The sequence below is a fragment of the Symphalangus syndactylus genome, chromosome 8 (assembly GCF_028878055.3).
Source record: "Symphalangus syndactylus isolate Jambi chromosome 8, NHGRI_mSymSyn1-v2.1_pri, whole genome shotgun sequence".
Lineage (NCBI taxonomy): Eukaryota > Metazoa > Chordata > Mammalia > Primates > Hylobatidae > Symphalangus > Symphalangus syndactylus.
Genome location: NC_072430.2, coordinates 75,480,757 through 75,501,868, shown reverse-complemented (window position 1 = coordinate 75,501,868; position 21,112 = coordinate 75,480,757). Strand labels below are relative to the sequence as shown.

General features: G+C 38.9%; 1 protein-coding gene across 2 annotated transcripts in view; it reads right to left on the bottom strand.

The window, feature by feature from the left end:
- Positions 1–355: 355 nt before the first annotated feature.
- CYBRD1 (cytochrome b reductase 1) overlaps positions 356–21,112 on the bottom strand; it is a 34,392-nt gene continuing 13,635 nt past the window's right edge. Inside the window, exons 2-4 of one of the 2 annotated variants that reach the window (XM_055289712.2) lie at positions 16,709–16,917; positions 4,971–5,125; positions 356–3,956 (exon numbers count right to left, since the gene is read on the bottom strand). In XM_055289712.2, coding sequence (XP_055145687.1) covers positions 3,653–3,956; positions 4,971–5,125; positions 16,709–16,917 — 668 coding nt within the window. In that variant the 3' untranslated portion in view covers positions 356–3,652. The remainder of the gene's footprint in view (positions 3,957–4,970; positions 5,126–16,708; positions 16,918–21,112) is intronic. The other variant, XM_055289713.2, reaches the window with a different exon arrangement.

Here is a 21,112-nt window from a genome sequence, read left to right as displayed (position 1 = left end):
GCCCACCAAACTATCACTGAAAAACCCTAACCTGTGAGCCTTCAGGAAGACTGATTTGAGTGATAACTCCAGTCCTTCTGCTTGGCTGCTTTGCATTAATTAAACTCTTTACTGTGAACAATTATATATATATAAAATATTAAAAATTATATATAAATATTATACAATATTAATAGTAAATATTATAAAATATGTATTATATATTAAAGAGTCTGGCTTTTCAGTTAACATAATCAAGAAACAGAAAAAAGACTATCTCTGCTGAAAAACAAACAAACAAACCAAAAACCACAGCAAAGAAACTTTCACAACAATGCCTACCCCTGCTACACCAGACAAATTGATAACACACAAAGAGCTTCCAAAATAACTTTTATTACTATATAAAAAGAAGTCAAGAAAAAATAGATACATATTTTTCCTACAAAATTATAAAATATTCAGGATAGTTAATATTTTTTCCGTAAATGCGCTAAGATAAAAAGATAGAAATCTTTTCCACTTAAGGTTTTCAAGTACCTCGTAGGAATTAAAGAATAATAATGTTCTTTCTTCTACATTTTCCTAAAGACATAGCAGTTACAGTTTTCTGCTGGAGTTATCTAAAAAAGGACATACCAAGATACATTTTCTATCATATCGAAATAAAATTAGCATAAAGCTTTACTTCTGTCTTTGTGCTTTTAGATTGGCAACTGTGGTCAATCAGTGCTGCACTAGAATTTCCAACTCAGCAGGGGAAATAATCTAATTAAAAATGACACACACTCTATATTTTGTCCTTTAGAAAACAGAAACTGCTTGTCTGTATCCCTTAAAAAGTGCAATTGCCTTGTCATTTCTTTGTAAAGTCTAAGATGTTTCTAAACAGCACAGTTTACGTGAAACCACACAAGTAAAGGAAAGAAAGTGTTTTAGAGGGCAGGTTCCGTTTGACACAAGCAGCACAGGAAGCCGTACAGTTTTGATGACATTAATTCAAAAAGTATATTCATTTGAGTTTCTCAATAAACGCTTTGAGAGAAAAGGCTTTAATGTTGATTCAGATGAGTGTTAAAATAAAGATTTCTTTTCTGAAATTAGATTATGGGGTAAACCAAGCCAGATTATTTCTGGAGATGACAGAAGCCATAATTATTTTGGGAAATTTCAATCACTTTTTTGGAATTGATACCTAAGGCTTTCTTCTCCCCTATTATTTGTGGGCTTTTTAATGAGATATTTTTCTGGGGAGATGCTTAGGTAGGAAATATCAGCTTTTGAAAGATAAAGGTACAATTATCATTAGAATCAAAAGCCCATTAAATAAGAGTCTCAAACAAAGGTTTTCTAGATATATTTTATATGCGTTGTTTTCATAAAGATAGAAAAGAAATTCCTATAATATCTGTAAGATTATCCTCACATTAGCCCACATGAAAGATAAAATAAAGGGCTGAGATGAGGGGTGCTTAAATACTTTGCAACAGAGCTATTCTAGTGCCAAAGCCATAATTAACTTTTCACTGATAACCTGTTTCTTAGCCTATATAAAAACGAATGGCCGCCTCAATTCTGGCAGCTTAGTCACTATCTAATCCTTTCCTCCAAAAACCCTGGAATTTTGTGTACCTCTATGTAATAGAACATCCAACTTATCAAATGATGTGTGACCATGCAACTACTCCTTCTATGGCACCAAGACTGTACCATGCTTTACCCATACTGAATTTAATTGTCCTACCACTTTGTGCCAGGCAGAGGGCTGGGTACTGGGGATCCTTCTGGCTCTATTACCAATTTTGGAAATAGAATTTAGTAGAGAAGAAGAGAACAGTGTTGCAGCAAGGGGGTCTTGAATGGTTTTTCATGACGTTTAAGGGATATGATGGAGTGTGGCTTGTATTCAGTCTTCGGAAGTAAGTACCAGTTACCTAAAAAGAAATCCACTAAGCACCAAAATGTTTAGTGTATTTGGTGTAGAGTTTCTACCCACATTAAAATGCTTCAGTTTAAAATTGAAGGGAAGACAAAAAAATCAGCAAAAAATGAAAAGTATCATTTCAGCATAAGCACTACTCTAGGTTTCAATTTGTCAGCCCAGAGCCCAGACAGAGATGATACTCCAAGCAAGAAAAGTCACCTCCAAGTCTCAATTCACTACTGAGAACCCAAAGCTCAAAATGTCCCCTAAAATTCCATAAAATCAGGAAAGACCCTAGCTATTGCCCCAGGGAAGGGCAGACCATGAGATAGGTCCCTTTTAGCTCCAAACTGAAAGTTGTTCAGCAGCTAAAATCCTGAAGAAAAAAATATTGCAATTAATTAACTTGAAAGCTACAGATGTGCTTGTCCAAATCTTTGTGTTACCAAGACACAATTTTAAGATCAAACAAGTATCAAGGTAGGCCATGGCTTGTTGGCAGTGGTAAGGGCCCTATGGCCTATTTCCAGGTATGGGTGGCCCCTTTTCCTTGGTTATCTGGGGAATCTGCCTCAGCAGACAGCAAAAGGTAAAAAGCATCCCTTTAATAACTCCACCCCACTCCGGAATTGAGGTTTATTCAGGGGTGGGTCAAAGTAGTACAAGACAAAAATAGCACAGTGAAATGGTTAGAATCCAGACTGAGGTGCCAGACTGCCTGCATCTGAGTCTCAGTGCCACCATGTATGAGCCGTGTGACCTTGGGGTGAGTTACGAGCCTCCCCAGGCTTCAAATCTCTCACCTGTAAAATGGGAACAGTAACAATACCTACTTCATCCCGTCTGTCTGGGGACTGAATGAGCTAATATTTGTAAAGTGCTTAGAGGAGTGTTTGGAGCATAGTAAGTGCCATGTGAGTACTTTCAAAAATAAAAACAAGAACTTGGGGAAAAGTGCTCTTTGAGGTTTGTAGGGCAGTGTATGCTACTTAAGTGTTGAAGCATATTTTCATTCTCAGAGGTTTAGCATCTGGATCATAAAGTACATCAACCCTAGGGAAGTCTTGGGGCTAACTTCAGTTTTGGAAATTCTTCCAAGTCTAACCAGAGAAGATCTCTTCAACCACCTGCTCTAATCTATCAATACCCTAACATAAACCCTAGTCTCCAGGGACAATTTGAGCCCAAACCAGCTGGGGAGGGAGCAGAAGGCAGGCATGGGGAGAAAGGAACCAGGTGCTTTCCTAAATTTCTTTAATATACTCTCATCATGGTATCTGTGTAGCGTCATGATCTAAACCCTGTCCCGGATATTCATTATCAGATTTTAAACTTTTAGGACTGCTTCCCTCTAGTTGTGAAATCATTGTCTCCCAGAATTAACAGGAAATGACTGCATACAACAGGCCAGGGATGCTGCCAGTTTATCCAATTAACCACTAGTAGACACATATTCACATATTGAGCATCTATTCTGCACAAGGCACTGTGCTAATGTTGTGGTCCTCAACAAGATAAGGGTAACATAACCATAATTTATATCTGCTATTATTTATATTAATCACATCCTTTCCAATTCAGCTCAGTTCATAGGCCTCAATCAATACAAATTATTTCAAGAAACCATCCTTTGTGATTAAAGTAAATATTGATACTACATAGCCCAATTATCATATGGCTAATAGGAGAAGCTAAACTGTAGAGCTAGTTTTGAAATGTGAAGTTATATGGCTCTATCTCTACAACATTTTACATGGTAGATCTCTGCCCAGCCTCATCCAGAGCTAAGTTTCTTTTCCTTGCTGCTACTTCATTGTTTAACTCTGAATCTGATTTGTCCATGTTGTTGCCAGAGTAGGCTGGCATGGAACCTCTTGCTCCCTGTTCAGTGCCTCCATTTGGATGAAGAATGGTAGAACCTGGCTCCTTAGGACGTTTCCATTGCGGTCTGGTGACTATCCAAAAAACGAGGGCCCCGAACACCAGGATCAGAAGGCCAAGGGTATTTACGAAAACACCTTCTGGTGGGAATGTACTGTATGCAGGATCTCGCCTATGAAATCAGAGATGTATCCAATTACAAACAGGATGATACAGCAACATGCAAAACAGTCTTGAATTTATCTGCTCAAAATGCACACAAGTACAGTTTCAATGTAAACTCTCAAACCTTGCTATTAAGGAGAAATATAAATTATGCTACAATTCACTCAGGAATATATAATGAAATTGATTTAAAAATAATAAATATGAAAATAATATAGCATCTGTAACACTTGTTTTGAGGCAGCTAGGGTCTGGAGGCAGGCAACCTCAGGTCAGTTCACACGGACTTCCTAGAACTAAACCAAAAGGAAAACCCCAACTTTCCACATCTAAGTAGCAAAAGGACCGGAGGCTACTCCCTTTGCAAACCCCGCTTTTCTGCATGTCAGATGGAAAATTGAAAGTATCTCTGACTGGTTGCTTTCTACAACCAATCAAACTGACTGCGGGCCACCACTTCATTTAAATGCAGTGAACACCAAGTGGCCAATGGGAAACCTCCAGGGGCTACTTGGATCCAAGAAGATTCTGTATTGGGGCCGTTGAGTGGCTGCTCAGGCCACTCCCGCCCTGTGGAGTGTACTTTCATTTTCAGTAACTCTCTGTTTTTGTCGCTTCATTCCTTACTTGCTTTGTGTGTTTTGTCCACTTCTTTGTTCAAAACGCCAAGAACCTGGACACCCTCCACCAGTAACAGTATCACTTAAAAATTTTAAAAAGGATGAAACAAAAATGTATGTACACTATAATTACAATTGATATAAAAACATGCATATCAACAAGACTGAAAGGGAATGTCTAACTTCAATAGTTGTTTCGTAAGAGTAATACAATTTGTCAGACTTTTTGGTCCTTCTAAACTTTTAGTAATATCATATTACCTATATAACAAATTCTTTAAAATATTTTTTAATTTTAATATCTAAAAAATTTTGTTATATTTATATTACATTTTCCCAGTGAACAAGTATTTAACATTTTGTGGCTTAAGTATTACAATTAAGAAGACTATGCAACTTACAGGGAAAAAATCAGTTTCTCTGTCACTCCCATAAGTGTTGTTGCAATCACTGTTCCAAAGATGACAAGTCCAGAATAAACATGTATGGGCATGAGAAATGCTCGGAGAGAAAGCGGAGCCCATGGAAGCAGAAAGACTAAAAAACCTGAAAGAAGCTAAATACCAAAAAGTGCAAAGGTTATCATTTAATTTTAAGTTTTAAACTAATTTTAAATTATTTAAAAAGCAGTATGTGTAATATGAGAAAACCTTTCATATAGAACCAAAGGGTAGAAAATGAAGTTTCCTCACTCCAGTTCCACTACCCAATGTAACCCCTTTTATCACCTTCTCATGGATCCTTCCAGAAAATTTATTATCCCTATACATATTGTTCTGCATCTTGCTTTTTTCCCTTAACAGAATGTCTTGGAAATATTTTTCATACCTATACATTTATCTAATTTATTCCTTTTAATGGTTAATATCCTAAGGCTATAACAATTTATTTATACAGTTCTCTATGGATGTTTCTTTTTGGTTTTTGCTATGCTTAATCCGACTATAGTGAACATTCTGGTACTTACTTGTTTGTTTTTACCAATCTCCTAAGGTTGCTAAGTAGGAAGGGAAGGAAAATATTTTTTAAATCACTAAAACCAAGTACATTAGGACACAGAATTTAGTCAGTTCGACCTAAAAAGCTATGTGGAAAGAAGTTGATTTTTGTTTTATGAGAAAGAATGAATTCTGCAGAAAAGTTTTCTTCATTTCCTTGATGATTAAATCGCTAGTGGGATACATCTTTGCAGAGAAGACAGCAAGGTTCCTATATAAACTGAAGTCTGTTACGCTTTCACGGTTTTGTCACCCCACACCTTTGCCCATCAAGTATCCTCTCTTCAACAAGATAAAGATGACTTTGTGGTTACTGAATTACTGAGTTTAAAGGAACATTTTTTTTCAGATGCCTATTTAGGATCTATCATCCTAGCAAAACAATTACGAAAAGAGAGGAGAGTGGGGAGAAAGCACTAACATCACTGTTCAGCTTTCTTGATTGATATCCAAGGGCCAATGGGCAGACAGAAGAAGGGAGGCAGGGGGAGGGGTCCAATGCCCTAATTCACACTGAGAATCAGCTCATGTGTAATACCAAATAGTAATAAATGGAAACTAATAACAAAACAATTTGTATGATTTGTCACTTTAACAGACTGCAGAGGAAAAATCATATAATCATCAAAACAGATGGTGAAAAACATTGGTAGGATTCAACAGTCATGTATAAGATGTTTTAACAAACTAGGAACAGAAGATAATTATTTTAATCTGATTACATTAGGACAGAACATGCTATAGGAACAGGCTCCATTTTCAAGAGCTTAACATATAAAAGTATATTTCTTGCTCACACACAGTCTGCTTATGGTCTATAGGCATTTCAGAGTAGCTCTCTTCCAAGACATGACTCGGATCTAGAAGGGATTTGTCTTATATCCCTTATCACCTATTCCTATTCAGCATTTTTCTGAAAGTCTCAGCTACTGAGTTAGGCAAGAAAAAGAAATGATGATAGAAAAAGAAACAGAACTTATTAATCATATAAGATTATAAAACACAATCCAAAAGAATCTTGAGATTAATTACTAACATAAGTTTATCAAGTTTGCTAGGTATAAATTTATACTTGAGATCAGTTGCACTTTTTGTAAAGAGGCAACAAGTGAATTAATTTTTACTGATAGCATTTTTAATAGCAAGGAGCTAGCAATAAGTTGGAGACAACAACTCTACAAAGAAAATACAAAGCTTTGCAATATTTTGGAGAAGGCTAAAAAAACAGGCTCATGATAATGAGTTGGAAGACTTGTATTATACAGATGTCAGTTCTCAAATTTATCTATAGATTAAATAAAATCCTAATAGATTTTTGGTGGAATTTGATGCATTGATTCTAAAATTTACATAGATCAAAGGGCCAAGAATAGCCAAGATTAACTTTTGTTTTCTGAAGTATATCCTAATACAATAAATTCTGTAATTTACATTAAAAAAGTAATAACAAATGCATTTGATAGGTTGGTTTGCATATTTTATTATTTAGTTAATACCCAAAATGCCTGAATATATTAGAAATGGTTCAGAGGGTTCCCTCTTGGTGGTTCAGAATATTCCTAAATCTTCTTCAGTGAACTTCAGTGATTCTATTAGTATCAAAGGGCAAGCTTCCTGATGTCCATGTTGTGCTTTCTATATGAAAATGGGGGCCAAGTGTGGTGCCTCATGCCAGCACTTTGGGAGGCCAAGGTGGGAAGATCACTTGAGTCCAGGAGTTCAATACTAGCCCGGGCAACATGGCGAAACCCCATCTCTACAAAAAATTAGCTGGGCGTGGTGGTGCACGCCTGTGGTCCCAGCTACTCTGGAGGCTGAGGCAGGAGGATTGTTTGAGTCCTGGAGATGGAGGTTGCAGTGAGCTGAGATTGTGCCATTGCACTCCAGCCTGGGTGACAGAGTGAGACCCTGTCTAAGAAAGAAAAAAGAAAAGAAAGGAAAAGAAAATGGGGCTCAGGGATTTAGCACAAATATATCTCCATAAATCATCATATCTTTTCTGTGGCTTACCCATAGAAACATATATTTCTCATTCCTGCTCTCCTGTTTTCATTCCTAAGATTCTTTCTGTTTTCTCTCATTTCCTCCATAATTTGTCATGTGTGTCTCTTACAATCCTGTAGGGCTCAACAGTCTAAGCAGGTAGGAGGTCAGAAATTTGCTTACAGGATCCCTGAGCAACTTAACTACCCTAAATCTGACTTTCACCATTAAACATTTTTTGCAACAAAAGAAAATTACATTTAAAAGGAAAAGAAAAACATTACAGAATGCTTAACTTTGATTAAAAGTGTTCTGAATGCTGCAGTGATACATATTTATAATTTATAATAACATAATTTATAAATAACCATTATTTCCTTTTAACTATCTTAATCTTATGACCTTACAAGTGAAGGTGACAATTTATAACCTAGTGGACCGAAAATTATAAGACCTTTTGTCTCTGTAAGTCAGTAGTGGAAGTGCTGTTCACAGAAGGCATGCATTTAAAGGGATGGCTGCTCTAATCCCAGCACTTTGGGAGGCCGAGGCGGGAGGATCACTTGAGATCAGGATTTTAAGACCAGCCTGGCCAACATGTCGAAACCCCGTCTCTACTAAAAATACGAAAACTAGCCGGGCATGGTGGCACATGCCTGTACTCCCAGCTACTGTGGAGGCTGAAGCAAGAGAATTGCTTGAACCTGGACGGTGGAGGTTGCAGTGAGCTGACATTGTGCACTTCAGCCTGGGTGACAGAGCAAAGCTCTGTCTCAACAATCAAAACAACAATAACAAAAAAATAAAAAATAAAAAGATGCCTGGGCCACATTCTGACCTGCTAAATCCAATTTCTGGATTAGGGCCCAGGAATCTGCATTTTTAACACACTGCCCAGGCGATTCTTACACATGTTGAAGTTTGAAAACGACTGCTGTTGATTCACTCAAATTATTCTAGAGATATGGAAAAACAGTCTGGAAAACCTCAAAAGAGAAGGTAGTGGAATCTTCCCTTATATATAGTCTACAAACACACTAAATGCCAACTATATGCAAACAAAGTGCCCCAGTGTTTAGGAATCACACCTACAGGAAGCTGTTCTTCACCACAGTGGAAGTTCTTAAGAGCTAAGGAAAAATAAACTTTCATAAAAAGTTATTACTCAGAGATGAAAGTGAAAATACAGTATGACCCAATTATGTTTAAAAATTAAATATTTATATCTACATTTGCATAGGCATAATAAAAGCCTAAAGGGAATAAGCCAAAAGGTAATGATAGCTCTAGATTATGGCAGTATCAGTGGCATTTTTCATTTTTTGTTTTTTTATTTAATTCGTAGCAGCAGCAGAGGTTCTACTCCTTGTGGAACAGGGATACCCCACAGGCAGTGTGCCCAGTATAGCCAGGGTTTTTTCTTTATCTCTTTCTACATCTTATAAACTTTAACATTAATGTGTATTATTTTATAATTACAAATAGACAATAGAAGTTTACTTTTAAAGTTTCCATGTTGGCTGGGCACAGTGGCTCATGTCTGCCATTCCAGCACTTTGGGAGGCCGAGGTGGGTGGATCACTTGAGGCCAGGAGTTTGAGACCAGCCTGGACATCATGGTGAAGCACCGTCCCTACTAAAAATACAAAAATTAGCCAGGTGTGGTGGCATGGGCCTGTAACCCTAGCTACTTGGGAGGCTGAAGCATGAAAGTCGCTTGAACCCAGGAGGCAGAAGTTGCAATGAGCCAAGATTACACCACAGTACTCCAGCCTGGGCGACAGGGTGAGACACTGTCTCAGTAAATGAATAGAATAGAATAGAATAGAATAGAATAGAATAGAATAGAATAGAATAGAATAGAATAGAATAGAATAGAATAGAATAAAATAAAGTTTCCATCTTAAATGTCTGGGCATTTCTCAGTTAATTATTACTATTCTTAAAGATATAAATGTATACTACTATGGCAGTTTCTCACTTTATGAAACAGATGAGTTTTATTTGTTTTTATTTTTACAGAGATAGGGCCTTGCTATGCTGCCCAGGTTGGTCTTCAACTCCTGGCCTCAATTGATCTTCTCACCTTGGCCTCCCAAATTTTTGGGATTACAGGCGTGAGCCACCATGCCATGTCTGGCCTGAGGTTGGTTTTTTTCTTTTCTTTTGTTTTCTTTTTTTTTTTTTTTAGTGTGTGTAAGCTTTTAGACATAACAAAAGCTCTTATTGCAAAAGACATTAATGAGACCAAAAAATACCTACCTGGCTAGCTTTTGTAGTAGGTATGGTTGCTTTTTTTTTTTTTTTTTTTTAGGGTAGAGGTAGATTTAATGATCTTTCAAGTAAACTATAGATTATTATATGGAAGCTCCTCCCAGCTCTCCTTCATCTTTGTGCTATTTTATAAACTCATTCAGTCCTTCATTCCACATACGTTTTGCCCCTCTTATGACCCAGATGTTCTGAGTGTTGGGAATGCTATACAAGACAGACAAGGTCCCAATGTTAAAGAACTCACCTTTATTTTCATTAATATTACTGTTAATGTCCAACTTTTTGACCATTCATAGGCTTTTCTCTTAGATTAATTATTCTGAAATATTAGCACTAATCTGAATCACCTTATGTGCTTGTTAAAGCACAGATTGTTGGGCCCCAGCCCCAGAGTCTTTGGTTCAGTGGATCTAGGGTGGAAGCTGAGAATCTGTCTTTCTAATTTCCCTAGTGATGCTAATGCTGCTGTTCTAGGGAACAAACGCTGTCTTAGGTCATTGCCAAATTGCATTCCTCCAATGTAATGACACTTTTCTTCCAGGGGTTAAAAAAAAATTAAAAATAAATAAATAAATAAATAAATAAATAAATAAATAAATCTAACCAGCACCAATTACAATATGCCCATAGTTTTTTTTATAAAGGACATAACAGACACTCAAACTGGTCATTAAGTCTCCTGCCAATATTCTACATCTCCTTGCTACACTGTCTTTTCATCACATCCACCTGGCAATACTCCAACCCTGGCTCAGCCATCTTCATGACTACCCCTGGTCTGCTAGGTAATACTGGAGTAAACCACAACCACAGAGACTAGCATCACTCCAAGTTCATGATTATGAGCAGTTCAACAACCCTGCTCAGCAAACCTCTATTGTCTTATTTATCAATGAGCTCTCCGTTCTCCCCCATCCTCAAATGTCTGACTCTCTGATGTGCCTCCTTACTCTTGGGGGATGATCTTACTATCACCTCATGGGAAAAACAGAGGCAATTTCAGAGAAGAGCCTCAATTTCCTGCCACCAAACAAAACAAAGCAAGAAATCACCCCAAGCCAACAATTCTTTTCTTCAATTACATTGCAGATTATGTCCTCCAATTTTCCAGCTGTGCTCTGTGACCTGCTTCCCAAGGACCTAGCTATAGGTCACTGTGTCTCTCCAGTGTTCACAGTGTCTCTTTACTGGTGCCATCCTGTTAGGCTTTCCATAAGCCCAAACTTCTCACAATAAAAAGCAGAAGTAGAAAAAAAAAAAAAAAGAGCACCCAAATGCCTCCCTGGACTCCCATCCCTGTCCAATTGCCACCCTCTCTGTCTCCTCCCCTCTCACCCAGACCTCTTGACTGAGTTATCACTCTGTTTCCTCACCTTCTGCTCCCTCTTCAATCCATTGCAGTCTGGCTCCTAGGAAGGAAGCCAGGAAATTGCTTTCTGGGGTCATTAGTGACTTCCAGGTTACTAAGCCTAATGATCAGTTTTCAGACTTTATTTTGCTTATCTCCTCAGTAGCATCTAACACTCGTCCAGCCCTCTCCTCCCCTCCAATGTGTCCCTTCTCATCTACCCACTTATTCAAACTTGTGGCCACATACCTGCTCAATAAAGCCTGTGAGGGACTCTCTCTCATTCTTTATATCATCTACTTTCCAAATCACATTAATTCTACCTCCTAAGTATCTTTAGAATCTATCCACTTTGCTTCACTGCTACTGCTACTCCTCTAGGCCACCATCGTTTCTCATCTTAACTCCATAAACACCTGCAAGCTAGTCTCCCTATAATTATGCCTGTCCAGCCTCCAATTCATCTTCCATGCCCTGCTCTGGACAGCCTGGTCTCCTCCCTACTCCTCAAATACCACAAACTCTTCCCCACATGCCATTCCATCCACCTAGAAGACTCTCTGCCCTTTCAACACCAGGCTTGTGGCTTCAGGTCTTGGTGTGAGGTGACTTCCTTTATCCCCTATATGAGAGCTCTCAGATACTATATGAGAGGTCTCCCAGAACACTTCCTATCTACCAAATACTCAATTGCCTATCTTCCCTGCAAGCTTTAGAAGGGCAGAGAGCATGTCTCTTTGAGCCCACATTTGTCTTGTGGAACAGGTATCACCCACAGCCTAGCCTAGCAAGGTATCTGGCATATAACAGGTATTCAGTTCATTGCTGAATATATGAATAGATTTGGGAATAAAATTGCAATGACATAAAATGCATGTTCTTAACCAGGAAGGTACCTATGATCAATAGTAGAAGTGGAAAATGCCATCTGCAGGTTATAAAGGGGCATACCACAAGATTTACACTTATAATAACAACAGCTAATTTGTGTCATGCCAGTGTGCTAAGCCCTGGGCTGAACCTTTAGATGCATTATTTGGCTTTGATTCTTATGATTTTGTGAAGGATTATAATCCTTGATTTATAGCTGAGCAAAAGAAATTCAGAGAAGTAACTTGGTCCACGGTCACCAACTATCAAATAGATGAACCTAATCCAAACTGAGGTCTCCCTAATTGCAAATCCTGTTTTCTTAAACCCTACCTGTCCTCTGGATCTGAGCAAGAAAGAAGCCAGGTGCCAAAATTCCTCCCACTAAGCAAAGCCATGAAGTTGTGAAATAATATTTCTGAGAAGCTCAGTTAGCACAAAGACAACAATGCGAGATACGAATCTGGATATTTCAGAAAGCAAAAGAGAATTTTGAGACAAGTATGTTTTTAACTCACCCAAGTTTAAAAATAGAATATATTTATATAATTGACTATATTAAGATATTAAAGAAGAAAAGGTAGGGTGTTTACAGTTAATAATAATTTATTGTATATTTCAAAATACCTAGAAGAGAAGAATTGGAATGCTCCCAACACAAAGTAAAGATAAATGAAATAATAGGTATCCCAATTACCCTGATTTGTTCATTACCCATTGTATACTTGTATCAGAATATCACATGTACCACAAAAATATGTTATGACTATTATACATCAATTTAAAATAAATAAACATTGGCCGGACGTGATGGTTCACACCTGTAACCCCAGCAATTTGGGTGGCTGAGGCGGGTGGATCACTTGAGGTCAGGAGTTCGAGACCAGCCTGACCAATATGGTGAAACCCCGTCTGTACAAAAAAAAAAAAAAAAAAAATTAGCCACATGTTGTGGCACGCGCCCATAATCCCAGCTACTCGGGAGGCTGAGGCAGGAGAATTGCTTGAGCCTGGGAGGCAGGTGTTGCAGTGAGCCAACGTGGCAGCACTGCACTCCAGCCTGGGCGATAGAGCAAGACTCCATCTCAAAAAAAAAAAAAAAAAGCTATATTCATCTCAGCAGAGATAGCAAAAGCATTCAATAAAATTCCACATCCATTTATGATTTAAGAAGGAAAATAAAACCTTTGCACAAACAGGGATAGGAGGAAATGTGACTCATCTGTACTCAATGGTAAAATATTAGAAGCATTCTTTTTATTTATTAATTCTTTTTTAGCCTTTGGCAGGCATTCTCTTTAAAATAAAAAATAGTCAAAGATTCTTTTTCTTATTTTTTTTTTTTGAGACAGGGTCTTGCTGTGTCACCCTGTCACCCAGGCTGGAGTTCAGTGGTGGGATCTCAGCTCACTGCAGCCTTGACCTCCCAGGTTTAAGCAATCCTCCTCTCTCAGCCTTCTGAGTAGCTGGGACCACAGGTGTGCACCACCAGAGCTGGCTTATTTTTATATCTTTTGTACAGACGGGGTTTTGCCATGTTTCCCAGGCTGGTCCAGAACTCCTGAGCTCAAGCAATCCTCCCACCTAGGCCTCCCAAAGTGCTGGAATTATGGGAATGAGCCACTGCACCCGGCCCCAAAAGTCAAAGATTTTTCTCTCTACCTGTCTACTTCTTATGTCTTCTATACACTTCTACACACTTGAATTCTGTACTGCGCTAGCTAGGATACAGAGGATAAGATACTCTATTGGACACAATTGGCTTTGCACATAAATAGTAGGAGCAGAGATGATTCGATCAATGGTGATGGGAAGGTAGTTCACCCATCTGGAAAAAAATGAAGTTGAATCACATCACCTCACAATTAAAATTAATTCCAGATGAAGTAAGTACTGAAATATCAAAGACAAAACTATTTTTCATATTGTTGGGGTTTTTTTTGGTTTATTTTTTCTGTGTACTAGAGTAGAAAAGTAAAAGACAAAATTTTAATGCTCTTAGTAGAAAGCATTAGATGATATTTTGACCTCAGGGTAGAGAAGAATTTCATAAACAAGTCACCAAAAGAAAACAAAACAAAGAATGATAGTCTCGGAGGAAAAGACGATTAATTTGGTTGCATTAAAATTGACCATTTCTGTTTATCAAAAGATATTAACAAAAGAGAAAATGTGAGCTTCAAACTAGGAGAAGATATAGCAATATACGTATAAATGAAAAAGAATTCGATACAGAATTCCTATAAATCTTTAAGAAAAAGAGAAACATTTTTTAAATAGACAAAAGACACAAACAGGTGTGTCTTAGAAGATAAAACACAAGTGAAATGAACATTAAAACTACAAAAATACATCATTAAGTACCAACTAGTTTAGCAAGGATTTAAAGTTTAAAGAGGATGCAAGCTGGTAAGGATATGGGAACTCACAAACTTCTGGCAGGAATATAATCTGGGTCAATCACTTGGGAAAACAATTTAGCATTATCTTTTTAGGTTGAGCTTGTAATTTCACTACTATGTATATGCCCAGAGAAACCTTTAGATATGAGGACCAGGGGATGTACATATGAATATTCAATGCAGCATAGTTTCTAACTGAAAATAGCAAGAGAACAGGTAAGTAAATTTGTGGCATATTTATACAGTGGAATACAAAAGTAAACGTGAATGAACTATAGCCAGAGGAATCAATACAGTTTAATCAGTAGAATTAAAAAAAAGTTGCAAAAGAATATATATGAGACCATTTATTTTAAAAAGTTTCATTTAAAAAGCAAAATTAAACAATATATTATTTAATTAATCAATATTTAACTAAACATCTTGTTTAATTAAGGTAAATATTATTTAATTAAACATCTTGTTTAATCAATATATTGGTTCACGGTATGTGATAAAAGTATTTTAAAAAGCAGAGAATGAGAATAAACATCGGGAGAATGGTAACCTCTAGGGGTTGGGGTAGGTAAGAACTTTATCTGGTTGAGGAGAAGAGATGAGGAGGAAGGAGAAGGAGAAGTCAGAGAGTTTCCAAGCCAGCGAGGTGGACTGGATGTCCACTGCTGGCAGGGAGATGAAGGGAGCCGGATACAAGGAAGAGAGGACTCTCCAAGGCTCAGGGCAGCCCCAGCTGATGGCCAGCAAGGGAACAGGGACCTCAATCCTGCACATACAAGTACCTAGACTCTGCCATCAAGCTGAATTTGCTTTAAGCTGATTCTACCCCAGTCTCCCAATCAGAGCCCTGGAAGGCTGACACCTTGATACTGGCCTTGTTAGACCCAGAGCAGAGAAACTAGCCAAGCCAATCTGGACTTCTGATGTACAGATACTGTGAGGTAATAAATTTATGTTGTTTCAGGCCATTAAGTCTGTGGTAATTTGTTACCACAATAGAAAATGAATTATTTATGGATTTTTTTTACCTTTATTAAATAACTTTTCCTGGTGTATTTTGCTGTTCCCTTATAGTTACCTAAGTAAATAGCTTATGTATTTTAAGTTTTCTTTCCAAAAAATATAATAAAAGCATTTAAGCCTATTCCTCTGGGAACCATTTTAATTAAACCCCAAATATTTTTATTTATTTATTTTTTTGAGATCAGGGTCTGGCTCTGTTGCCCAGGCTGGAGTGCAATGGTATAATCTCAGCTTACTGTAACCTCTGCCTCCTGGTCTCTAGGGATCTGCACACCTCATCGTCCCAAGTAGCCAGGACAACAGGCGTGCACCACCCTGCCCAGCTAATTTTTGTGTTTTTGTTTTGGAGATGGGGTTCCTCCATGTTGCCCAAGCTGATCTCAAACTCCTGGGCTTAAGCAATCCACTGGTCTCAGCTTTTCAAAGTGCTGGGATCACAGGAGTGAGCAGTGCACTATGCCCAGCCAAGACCTACAGATTTTTAAATAGGTATTCTCTTTATTGCTAATTGTTAGATCAATCTCTCTCTCTCTCTCTCTCTCTGTCTTTCTTTCTTTTATTTGTAGAGACAGTCTCCCTATGTTGCCCAGTCTGATCTTGAACTTTGGAGCTCAAATGATCTTCCCACCTCGGCCTTCAAAAATGCTGGAATTATAGGCATGAGCCAGTGTGCCCAGCCTAATATTTCTTACTTTTACATATTAAGATATAGAGCAGAGTATTAGAGATTAGAGAATCCAGATTGAAAGTCATATCTAGTATAGGAAATCTTTATTTCTTATTATTTTATTCTGTGAATTCTGCAATTCTGGTGCCCTCTTAGGGGAAAATAGTTATAATAGAAACAAATGTAAAGAATGTTTAGAAAACATTTACAGTCGCTGGGCGCGGTGGCTCACACCTGTAATCCTAGCACTTTAGGAGGCTGAGGCAGGCGGATCACCTGAGGTCAGGAGTTCAAGACTAGCCTGGTCAATATGGTGAAACCCCGTCTCTACTAAAATACAAAAATTAGCCGGGCATGATGGTGGGTGCCTGTAATCCCAGCTACTTGGGAGGCTGAAACAGGAGAATCGCTTGAACCCTGGAGATAGTAGTTGCAGTGAGCCAAGATCGCGGCACTGCACTCCAGCCTGGGTGGCTAAGTGAGACTCTGTCTCAAAAAAAAAAAAAAAAAAAAAGAAAACATTTACAGTCTCTGAATTGTTTTTATAACTTGCTTGTAAATACATTGAAATACTGACCTGTAACAAATAGCATATGACAGCTATCAGTCCAACCCAGCTGTGCAGACTGTACATATTGGCCATATTGTTAACATTGTGGTTCTCAAACACGGCCACCACAGAGATAATTGCAAGAATGGCAGCAACTGCATTTAACCCTGCATGGATGGATTTCATCAGGAGCTTGCTGCATTTCCAGGTCCATGGCAGTCTGTAGACGATGATGGCTAGGGAGAGACAAAAGGACACAGAATGTTTCGTTTTGTTTTTTAATCAACACAAAATGAACAGTTTGACACACTGGACACTCCCTTTTTGAAACCTTTTTCTCTTGGCTTTTGCTTCTCCCCTCTTCCCCATGTTACCCCTGCCTCTCAGTGGCTCCCTCTAGGGGACGGTGGAGGGGTTCCTTTGCTGGCATTTTCTTCACCCCCAACTTGTGAATGAACCTTGGTGCCTCTCAGGCTCGGTCCTAGGGCTTTTTCTCCCTCTGCACTCCCTCTGTGGGTGATCTCATTCACTCTTTCATTGAAATGCTGTCTCCACGGCAGGGACTCCAAAAAATTTATATCTCCAGCCCAGAACTGTCTTCTAAGCTCCAGACCTGCATAATCCAATGTCTTCTCAGTATTTCCATACGGTGTTTGCTTCCCAGACATCTCAAACTTACCACATCCAAAACCAAATTCCTAATCTTAACAATCTGATTTATGCCTGTTGTCTCCTTTCTTCTTAAAAATGTCTCAGTTTGGCCAGGCCCAGTGGCTCATGCCTGTAATCCCAGCACTTTGAGAGGCTGAGGCAGGGTTATCACTTGAGGTCAGGAGTTCAAGACCAGCCTGGCCAACATGATGAAACCCCGTCTCTACTAAAAATACAAAAATTAGCCAGGCATGGGGTGGCATGCACCTGTAATCCCAGCTATTCTGGAGGCTGAGGCATGAGAATCGCTTGAACCTGGGAGGCAGAGGTTGCAGCGAGCTGAGATCATGCCACTGCACTCCAGCCTGGATGACAGAGCAAGACTCCGTCTCGAAAAAAAAAGTTTTTTTACAAAGGGTTTTCTTAAGTGTCCTGGTTTAAGCAATAAATTATATGGCCACCTTAACCAACATGAAGTTAATTTTTGTTCTGAAGATAAAATCCTGCCTCTATCCATCCCTCCAGTCTGTGTCAGGGAAAATTTAGATATCTGGAAATGTGTGGCAGATTGAAAAAGTTTATAGAATACTTCCTCAGACGATGGATTCCACTATATCAGCAGAGTATCACGTATATTTCTTTTCTTTCTCTGTCGCCCAGGCTGGAATGTAGTGGTGTGATCACAGGTCACTGCAGCCTTGACCTCCTGGGCCCAGGTGATCCTCCCACCTCAGTCTCCTGAGTAGCTGGGACTGCAGGCACGCACCACCACACCCAGCTATTTTTTCTATTTTTAGCAGAGATGGGATTCCATCATGTTGCCCAGGCTGGTCTTGAACTCCTGGGCTCAAGTGAACCACCCACCTCAGCATCTCAAAGTGCTGGGATTACAGGCATGAGCTACAGTGCCTGGACTCATGTACATTTCTTAATTCCAGAAAATAAAAAGGAGCCTCATTTCACCAAAGGCTTTTATAATTTTAATATATAAAACTTTGGGCCAGGCACAGTGGCTCACGCCTGTAATTTCAGCACTTTGGGAGGCCGAGGCAGGTGGATCACCTGAGGTCAGGAGTTCGAGACCAGCCTGGCCAACATAGCGAAACCTGGTCTCTACTAAAAATACAGAAATTAGCCAGGCGTGGTGGTGGGCACCTGTAATCCCAGCTACTTGGGAGGCTGAGGCAGGAGAATCGCTTGAACTCGGGTGGCGGAGGTTGCAGCAAGCCAAGACCGTGCCATTGCACTCCAGCCTGGGCAACAGAACGAGACTGTGTCTCAAAAAACAAACAAACAAACACCAAAGAACTTCATAGGATTATAAAAATATAAGGGATTATCTATTCCTTTTTCAGGCAGAAACACATCTAAACCTACAAAGACAGATGTGAACTCAGCTTCTTTAAAGCTTTCAGCACAGGATGTCATTTTTCCTATTCTTTGGTTCCATTCTAACACTTAACAGTCCTCACCATTAGGACAATATTTCTTTTACTTAATCCCAACCCTGAAGGATTGCTACTTACTAAATTTAGTGTGTATACGGGTATCCTATAAACATTGATTGGTTATACTTCCTTGAGAACGTGGAGACTCTTTGGATAATCATTTCTATATTCAAGGAATCTTCTCAAATGATTTAATGCCATACCTTAAAAAGTACACTTTTAAAGCAAACTCAAGGTCCCCTCTCACCCCTACTTCATCTTCTCTGAGGGCATTAATGTGTCTTGCTGTTTCTCCACTGTATCCCCAGAGCCTAAGGCAGCCCTGGACTCAAAGCATGTAGCTCCTCCATAAGTATTTTTAAAATCTCTGTATTTTTCTTTTTGAGATGGAGTTTCACTCTTGGTTGCCCAGGATGGAGTGCAATGTTGTGATCTCGGCTCACTGCAACCTCCACTTCCCGGGTTCAAGAGATTCTCCTGCCTCAGCCTCCTGAGTAGCTGAAATTACACACCCAGCTAATTTTTGTATTTTTAGCAGAGACGGAGTTTTGCCATGTTGACCAGGCTGATCTTGAACTCCTGACCTCAGGTGATCCGCCCACCTTGGCCTCCCAAAGTGCTGGGATTACAGGTGTGAGCCACTGTGCCTGGCCTAAAATTTTAACTTGACATATAATAATTGTACATATTTATGTGGTACATAGTAATGTTTCAAAACATACAATGTATAGTGATCAGATCAAGGTAATTAGCATATTTATCACCTCAAACTCATTTCTTTTTGTTGAAAACATTCAATATCCTCTCTTCTAGCTACTTGAAAGCATATAGCATATTATTGTTAACTCTAGTCATCCTACAGTGCTATATAGAACACTAGAACTTATTTTTTAAACTATTTTGAGATTATTGTAGATTCACAAGCAGTTGTAAGAAACAGTACAGAGAAATCTCATATACTTTTCACCCGGTTTTCTCTAACATCTTACATAGCTATGGTACCATAGCACAACCAGGAAATTGACATTGATATAATCCTCTGACCTTATTCAGGTTTTTTTTTTAATTTACTTATTTTTTATTTTTTTCTCTCCCTTCTCCTCCATCCCTTATTCAGATTTCACTAGGTTACTTGTGTGTATGTGTGACCCATAAGTATTGTTTAAATAAACAAACACAAAGCACTTTCTACAGACTGATCAAATCTAGAAACTAAATTGACGTCAACTCAAACACTGTGGTTTCCCCTCCTCATGCTTTTTCTCCTCTAAGCACATGCTACATAATTCTCTAGTTTTCTGGGAAAGCAAATGCCTCTTTACCCAATGACCTAGTGACCTTTTATCTACAAAGTGGAGCCTTCTGCAATCTGTGTGTGATCAGGCAATAGTAAAATAAAAATGTGCGATATATGAAGACCTAATAACACATCTCCCCCTTGCCTGGGTTGGGCTCATTTATTACACACACACACACACACACACACACAGCTGAGTCCTTGCTAGGTAGTAGGTACCATCTAAGTGCTTCACAGTTTCATTATAATTCTCACCTCAACTCTGTGAAGATAGAATTATTATTACTATTGTACAGAGGAAGCTGAGGCAGAGAGGTTAAGTAGTTTGTCCCTCCTCAATTCATGGTTTAAAAGTAATATTGTTGTTTTTTTGTTATCATCATCACCATCATATTATACAAACACCACCCCGGGTAAGGAGTTTTAGATGAGTGAACTTGAAATCTACATACAGGAAAAAAAAAAAATAACTCAGGATTTCAACACTCGAAAAGCAAATTATGAACAACGAACCACAGCAGCATTTTCTCCCCAATCTGGATCATATTATATCAAAAATTCCCAAAATAAAAACTAATCTCTGATATTAAAAGTCAAGAGTAGGCTGGGCGTGGTGGCTCACACTTGTAATCCCAGCACTTTGGGAGGCTGAGGCAGGCAGATCATTCGAGGTCAGGAGTTCAAGACCAGCCTGGCCAACATGGTGAAACTCTGTCTCTGCTAAAAATACAGGCTGGGTGCAGTGGCTCATGCCTGTAATCCTAGCACTTTGGGGGGCCAAGGTGGGTAGGTCACTTGAAGTCAGGAGTTTGAGACCAGCCTGGCTAACATGGTGAAACCCCGTCTCCACTAAAAACACAAAAATCAGCTGGGCATGGTGGTGCACGTCTGTAATCCCAGATACTTGGGAGGCTGAGGCAGGAGGATCGCTTGAACCTGGGAGGCGGAGGTTGCAGTGAGCAGAGATCATGCCACTGCACTCCAGCCTGGGCGACAGAACCAGACTTGTCTCAAAAAAAAAGCCCAAAAAATTAG